The following is an 8,399-nucleotide window of genomic DNA, read 5'->3' as shown; positions in this document are numbered from 1 at the left end:
TTATTAATGAATGTCTCACGTAAGATTTCGTGAGAAAAAACTAAAAAATCATTCATAAGTACAAAAAAATGACTTATTTTGCAAAAAAATAATAATAAATAAATGACTAAATGTATACAAAAATATTAAGGACTAAATGTTTACAAAAATATTAAGGACTAAATGTTTACAAAGTGAGAAATATATTACCCTATTAAGTCATTTTTATCGGATAACCTGGAGTAGCTGGTCATAAGGACTGAATGTATACAGTTTAACAAGTTAAAAGGGTAAATGTAAACGAAAAAAAAAAAACTCAGTGACCAAATATGTACAAATCGAAAAATATATTAACTTTTTAAGTCATTATTCCTTTAATTACCATTCATTATTTATTGGCTTTGGACAAGCAAATAAAATATTACATCCTCAAATCGTCAAATTTTATTATGCAAATTTAATGAATGATAATTTTATTATGCAAATTTAATTGTCATTCATTATTTATAGGCTTTGGATAAGCACAACATGTATAAATAAAGCTCATATCAGTTTTGTGCCCTATCTTAGGCACCTTATGCATAACAAGTTGTAAGACACTTTAATTTAATAATAGCTTATCATTGATTTTTGTCATATTATTTACCAATTTAATAGTAACTAATAGACACATATGTACATATATTCAAGTGCCAATGTGGGACGTTGGCAACCCGAGCGTTTGATGAGTTTTACTAATCTGATGATGACCACTAATAACCAAATTTTACTGATCCTAATTTTTAACCACTTTTAATATATATATATATATTCCGCTAATTTATTTTTCTTTTTGATTGTGGCTGCATTCAACCTAGCCAAGTGTTTTAACGCTTATGATAATGAAAAAGTCAAAAATAAACAAAGAAAACGTGTATCTTGTAGGTACTTGAACTTGTCAATAATGAAATGTCATTTTGATGGCATATTGACAGTTAAGTTAAAATGAACTTGTCAATGCAATGATCACAAAAATATCATGTTTGGAAGAAAAAATATGTATCTCCCATAAGGGTTTGATAGTCGTATTGTGGACAAACAATATAGTTTAGGAGTATGATTTATAGAATATTTGTTAGTTATTTAAAAAAATGGCTTGAAAGGCTATATACTATATTCTTGTGTATATATTTCCAGTCACTAAAACTATTTTGTATAGGCGGTTACCATTAAACTTTCACAAGTTGTTCAAAAACTACCATTATAACCAAATATATATCATGTGTATATATTTTTAGTAACTAAACTATACTCTCACAAGTTGTTCAAAAACTATCATTATAACCATATATATATATATATATATATATATATATATATATATATATATATATATATATATATATATATATATATATATATATATATATATATATATATATATATATTACGTGGATATAATTAATGACTAGAGAAAGTAACGTATTATGCCCCATGTACACGTTTAGTCACAAAGCTATTTTTTGTATTACGATTTACGATTAAATATTATTAGTTTGTTAAAAAATTGTCATTATAATCGAGTATTATAGAAAATGTTGATCTAGCATCTACTAACAGACCTTTACCTTTTTTTAGTGTGTTATTGTTTTTTCTCATTTTTCGATCTATTCATTCAGTCGTATACCATTTTAAAAAATCATAATGTCCTGACGTTTTCTACGCATAGATTTCATGTAGGAGCAACATCAATTTGGATAAGATTACAAATTTTTACTTTTTATATATTTATTTGTAACTGCATGTTTATTTTCTTTTTCTGTTGGATGTTTTTTTTTCGGAAGCAATATCTCGTCTCTATGTTGGGAGCTACCGACCATCCAACTTCCCCCTTACCTTCATTTGTAAGTGATTGAGTTAATATTTTTGTTGTGTTGTTGGTTGAGATAGATCTAATATGTATTTGTAGACTTAGTATTTAGTATGTAAGTCATCTAACTTACTTTGTTGTGTAAATGAGATACTAATAATTTGTAGGTTCTTTGATCAACTTATTTGTAAAACCTTTTACAAGGAGTTATGGCATATCCTAAACCTTCTTCCAAGGAGTTTAATGATTAAATGTATACACCAAACATAATAAACAAATGTCAAATCAATATTTACCTTTAATACATAGTCATAATTATAGTTTAATAGGAAATCATGTACAGAAAATAACCTAGTGATTAAATACATATGTCACGCATAGTACATTATTCTCTAAATTAACTGACCTTATCCACACAATTAACATTTAATATTTTTTTTTTCAAATAAACAATGTAACAGACATAACCTACACCAAAAGCTTAATGGTAAACCATATTCAAAAAATAGCTTACGGACTAAATGTTGTACATGGGCATAGTACCTAACCCTCTCCAAGTCATTAACCCTTAATAAAACAATTTGATGATTTAATTATGTGCTAAATAACTAAATATCACTACTTTGGGCTATTTGATAAGTTCTTTGTTTTGTATGAAACTTTTTATTTCATGATTTGATATAATATAGTTTCTGAAAATATAAACACGTAATCTAGAAAATCTTGTAATTGTAAAAGTATAGTTATGTATATCTATTTTGCCTCATCATAATATTGAATATTGATCACAAACTGTACATACCAACTATAGGCATATTATATAGCTTGCATGATCATAAACTCATAGTATTGATTCCAACTGCTTCAAGTTTGGGTCCAAATTTTCAGGTGCAAAATCTTCTTCTGGTGTATTATATGCATCGGCTATTGCCTTGCCCTTTTTCAGTATGTCTGTAGGAACAGTCTCAAGTAGGCTGCATGAATAAACAAGGTAATGGAATAAGTCATTCCATTCCTTCCCTGATTCCATCATACCAAACACTACCATAGTAAAATTACCTGTTTAATGCACTAACAGCTATGCCAATGTTTGACTTCATTGATTTAACTGAAGCTCCGGGTTCATTTCTTGATGCATGTAGCAATAGTGAATCAAGTTCTTCCAATGCTCTTTCAGACATAAGCCCATTAGTGAGGACAAAATGGTAATTTCCAAAAGGTATGAGGAACAAATTAAGTAACTTAATGGCAACATTAAGGGCTACCTGAGACATTGATCCACATCATTGGAAGCAGTTTTATCATTGCCAACTTCATTTGCATACTGTGCAACCTATACAATCACAATCATTTCAGAGCCTCTGTATTAAGTCAAAAACAAACACCATCTATACTATATATAGCTTACTGGATTAAGTCAAAAAAAAGTTGAGAAAAAGCATGGACTTACTGCTCGAATGTTCATTCTCAATGATGCTGCTGGGCCAGCACGTAAAAGACTCCTGCAAGCAGCATACTGAGGCTGCTCAGCTTCCAGTGTTTTACCTACATAAAGTGTCAATCAAATACATTGCTCTACTTGTGAACTCAAGTATGAAAATGGTGAAGGTAGAGAAAATAGGGTTACCTAGTTCTTCAATCTGCATCTCAGTCAGGATGATGGCTGGGACGTAAGCCTCCAGTGGTTCAAGCTTTTTTCTAGATGAAACATTTCAGATGAAGGTTTAATAGTAAAAGAACAGATAAATTACGCATGATTTTTATCTAAATGACGAAAGTTAAGATCATCGTCTAGGATTTAATTACCTTTTCACGTACTTATCAAATGGGCTAGCTGTCGCATCTGCATCCAAATTCAAGCTCGAAAGCCAAATTTCAGTTCAGAATATCAGGTAAACAGTAACAAAACGCTACGATTTATAAAGCAACTGAAAATCTCTAAGGAAGCTGCCCAATAATCGACATCTCTTATTTCAGAGAGTTCGGTGTGCTACTTGATGGATCGTATGTGTAAATTAATGAACAAAACAGTGCGTACCTTTTGGGATAGAGAGAAAGTGGAGGAGGACGACGGAGATGGAGACGAGTCGCCTAGTTTCCCGCCGTTCCTCAGGGAACACTGCGCACCTCACTGTTAAAGTTCTCAACTTTCTCTCCGGTGATGAATGTGGCGCAATGTGTCGGGAAATCCTCGAGTTGAACTGGTGAGTGGCAAGTCGCGAAATGGTGTTTGCTGTCGCCATTTCCTTCTCTCAATTCACTTCGCCATTTCCTTCTCTCAAAAGGCTCTTATCCATTTCCATTCCCTCCCCCTTCACATATTTATATATATACCCCTTATACTTTCACTCGGTATCAATTCATATCCGTTTATTATATATCCAAGTTTGCATACATATACATAAGGGTAACTGGGTAAACAATAATACAAAGGAGTTACATCACAATATTCGTAAAACATTGTATAAGCAATAATACGAAGCATTTAAATCCTAATATTCTTAAAACAAGAGCATTAAATGGGTTTCCTGTTGTCCAGTCCACTGTGGCTCCCTGATATTGCGAGATTTGAAGAGAGGGCTCGTATTTGGCGATGATACTAACTCATTTTGGAATTGTGTCACACACACTTTCCTCGCCAACCCTTGATTGAAATCCCTGATGTTTGAATTTGAAACCTCTCTTATGGATGCCCAAGTGTTACCCATTGAGCCACCAATTATCTATTATTGAATATAAAGCCAATAATATTCCATTAAATGGGAATGGTACATTGGGGAAGAAGATGTAGGAATTAATTGACTTCTTGATTATAAGGAAGAGAGAATTGGTATCTTTTTCGAAGGACGGGGAGGCGTCTTTGTGAATGGAGGGAGTCGGGAGGATGTGATTGATGATTTGGTATGCATGAAAGTGTATCTTGAACAATTCTACCAATGAAGAATGTTGTCTTTTTTCCATTTTCATGAGTGATAGGGATAAAAGTTTTCATGTTATTCATGGCTAATGCGTGATGGAATTTGGGTTTGGTCGTAAAGAAGGAATAAGGAAAAAAAAGGTGGTTGATGAGAGAAAAAAGTGGCTCGACGATGAGGGAGAGTGGGATAATAGCTAGTGTAAGAGTTTTGTCTCTGATACCACATTAGTACAAATTATTAACATCTTAATGCTAAAACTTATGAATTATCAATATAATTTACTTGATATGTTAATTTAAAGATGGTGTAAAATGTAAAACCTAACTCAAAAATTATATTTAACTTTATCACGTGTAATCCACAAGTATAAGTGATTAAGATGAAGCGGTTCTAATAAATGTCTCTTTTATCATATGGTTCCATTATATTTATATCAACTTAATATATGAATAATATTTCATAGTTAATTAGTTATTGAAAATGACATAGTTTTTCTTAATAACGCATATTTGTCAATATTTTTTACTGTGTACACTTTAGTAAAACTATATTTTTGGTTGTATCAAATTACTAAAAACCTCCTTTCATTTCATTTTAACATTATAACAAGGGACCAATCTCATGTATACAACGGGTATGCAAATGCATACCCTTACATTTTTTGTATATATGTTATGTTCTTTGAAAAATAATAATTATGTATTAAATATTATTGTTTGCCATTAAAAACCGGCTATTTGTTGATTGTATTAGGAAGCTGATTCGTACACAACACTTTTTATCCATACACAACAATTTATGCTTTAAAATATTGTATTTGTACAACTCTATAAAGCATGAATTGTTGTGTACGGAAAAAATTTGTTGTGTACAAATCACTTCCCTATTGTATTACCGTGAAGAGAAGGTTAGATTAAGAAGTAATTTGGGGATCTAAATAATAAGTTAGGGCTTCTTTATTTGAATCATGTATTACAGAATACTTATATATTAAGTTGTAAAATCATTTAATATTGTCTAATTTATTAATTAAATTATAACGATTAGAAAAGGGAAACGTTTATCTGGATGTCCAGTGGCGGAGGCAACAAGTGGGGTGCCGGGTGCTCTGCCCCCTCCAACCTCCTTTTAAATTGCAGGTATATTATTATAAGATTTATTGCTTTAGTGATAAACTGCTATCTCATATCCATTTAGTGATAAATACTTAAGCCCCTCCTAATTACTTAAAAATACAACTATTATTATATTATTATATATTCATAAAACAACGAGTCATAAGGGTTTGGAAATTATGAGGCAAATACCGACTTTATAATGTGTAGCTGTCGAAGAGGTTAATTTTTAAATTAATAATTGTCGGCAACACTGTTACATCAATGATTTCAATTTTCTTACGGTAAATTTTAATTTTTATTGCACACTTTATTTACTGTAATTTCTAATTAATAATTTAATTATGATTTTGTTAATTTGGTTGATTGTAATTATAAATTTGTAGGGTAAATTGCAAGCAAGAAAATTCTTTTTTCAAATGAATAGAAGATGTGTGTGACCCATTATTGCATCCGGTTAATAATACTAAAGAATATTTTCATAATATGATAGTATTAGTAAAATTATACTTTAAAATATTATTACAATGTGAGGGTGTCAGCCCCGTTATTGTTAAAACCTGGCTCTGCCCCTGTGGATGTCAACATAATTATAGTTGGCACGATCCGAAATTTTGATTTTGTGGCTCCAAAGAAGTTTCAAATTATAATCTAAAAAGACATCTATTTTATTTTCATAGCTATAAAACAATTGATAATAGCTAATACTAAATGTCTAAATATAATCATCAATATATTAATAAAGGTATAGTTTAGAAGGAGGTGTAACCATCATTGAAAGCTAAGTACTATGTACTTATACCATAACGAAGTTTGAGCATGTTGAAGTAGTTTGTGCAGCAGAAATTCACATTGTCTAATGAAATCAATGATACGAATATGGAAGTAATGATTACCAATACAAAAATACACAATACATAGTAATACCAAAAAGGCTATCAAAACTTGAATTATACAAGTTTCCAACTCATTACTTGATTTTGTATCATTTATCCCATGATTTAGTGGTCAACGCTTGATCCGTTTGACCTTTTTGTATCAAACCTTTTCATCCATTTCTTTTGGGAGGAGGTAAAGTGAGACATTATTTGTGTATGAAATGATGGGCTTGTTTGAGATGATGATGAAGCTTCTGTGGATGGAAGCTCAGCAGGAAGTGCAGAAGCAGTGCTTGTTAATGCATTTAGTACAAGGAATGCAAGTATGGGAGAAAGATCCAATGTCCCTCCAAGTGGTGGGATCACCCCACGAAATATATTCAAATAAGGGTCACATAAAGTGCTGTAAAAAAAAAAAAAAAAAAAAAAAGTAAAAACAAAATTGTTATTAATGGTGTAAGATGTTTCTTTTTGTTGACTTAATACAGAATTTTATTTATTTACCTGAGTGGACTCACAATGGCTTGAGGGGAATTGGGAAACCATGTAAGAACAAGCCTTACAACCAACAAAGTGTTGTAAATGTTCAAGAAATTTAGAACACCATTTGATACCACAAGCCCTGCCACTGAATCCCCTGGGATAATTGCAGCAAAATCATGATTCCACACAGACTTCAAATTCCTCTGGTTTCTGCGGTTAATCTATTGAATTATGATAAACAATTAAATGAAGGTAAGTTACCTATTTCTTGCATTTAACCCGATATACAAAATAGATCTTATATTATTTAGTGTTGTTTAAATTTTTTTTTTTACCAATACCTATAGCGGTGGGCAATTACTGAAGCAACTGTAATGGTAATGATTCGCTTTGTGTGTATATCAATTTTGCGAACTAATGAGAGCTTCTATGATATAAAATCTCCAATCCAACCTCGTTTTCCATAGAAACTATAAATACGTTGAATAATTACAGAGTAATCGATCTAAAACACGGGTAGAAGAGTAAAATTACCTGGCAGAAGTTGTGGTATTCAGAGGAGAGAGATTGCAATTTGGCGAAAAGGGGATTTTCGGAAGCGAAGAGATGCAGGAAATTGAGGCATTTATCAATGGAGTTGTGGAGGTTATGAATCAAATTGTTGGACGATTCGGTGACCAATTTTTGGAGATGAGTGATGGTGGTGGGGGATGTTGATTTGAAGAATAAGAGAGATGGGGTGTGGAGTGTGGAGAGAGGTAGTCCAATTATCACAAACTTGTTGGAAGAATTGGCAGTCTTCTTAGCTGGATTATCATCACATGAATTCTTTGTAGAAGACGAAGAGGAATGCATTGCTATTCTGTAATGAGCAGAAATTTTGTCAAATTTCTACGACTCCACGGAGGGAGTGTGGAGGTGAAGATAGGATTTGGTGATGTATTGTATGTAAGGATTGGAGCCACATATGAACATTAAAAACCAACCAAAAAAAGAAGTCAAATACGTCCGAATTTTATAACATAAAACCTAGAAAATTTTTGATTACGATAGAATTACACATATAGTCCTTCAATGGTAGGAGCGAGTAGAAGTGCACAAAAACTCAAAAAGGCGTTGAGGACAAAGCTAGACAACATTGCACGGAGAAGTTGTGAATTGCAGATCATCCTACAAA

At 31.7% G+C, this 8,399-nt stretch overlaps 2 protein-coding genes across 2 annotated transcripts; both read right to left on the bottom strand.

Annotated features, from left to right (window-relative positions):
- Positions 1–2,529: 2,529 nt before the first annotated feature.
- LOC111880569 (uncharacterized) lies at positions 2,530–4,120 on the bottom strand. The gene is made up of 7 exons (XM_023877000.3): positions 3,867–4,120; positions 3,635–3,671; positions 3,456–3,526; positions 3,279–3,373; positions 3,094–3,161; positions 2,888–2,998; positions 2,530–2,802 (listed from the first exon to the last, which is right to left on the bottom strand). Exons 1-7 carry the CDS (start codon positions 4,069–4,071, stop codon positions 2,670–2,672), a joined length of 720 nt encoding a protein of 239 aa, XP_023732768.1. The 5' UTR covers positions 4,072–4,120; the 3' UTR covers positions 2,530–2,669.
- Positions 4,121–6,713: 2,593 nt separating this feature from the next.
- LOC111880558 (ylmG homolog protein 2, chloroplastic) lies at positions 6,714–8,194 on the bottom strand. The gene is made up of 3 exons (XM_023876986.3): positions 7,757–8,194; positions 7,244–7,443; positions 6,714–7,142 (listed from the first exon to the last, which is right to left on the bottom strand). The coding sequence occupies exons 1-3, from the start codon at positions 8,075–8,077 to the stop codon at positions 6,863–6,865; spliced, it is 801 nt and encodes a 266-aa protein (XP_023732754.1). The 5' UTR covers positions 8,078–8,194; the 3' UTR covers positions 6,714–6,862.
- Between the last annotated feature and the right edge of the window lie 205 nt (positions 8,195–8,399).

Source organism: Lactuca sativa, chromosome 5 (genome assembly GCF_002870075.4).
Source record: "Lactuca sativa cultivar Salinas chromosome 5, Lsat_Salinas_v11, whole genome shotgun sequence".
In the NCBI taxonomy this organism is placed as follows: domain Eukaryota; kingdom Viridiplantae; phylum Streptophyta; class Magnoliopsida; order Asterales; family Asteraceae; genus Lactuca; species Lactuca sativa.
Note: the sequence above shows the minus strand (reverse complement) of the source record. Positions and strands in the feature narration are given on the sequence as shown.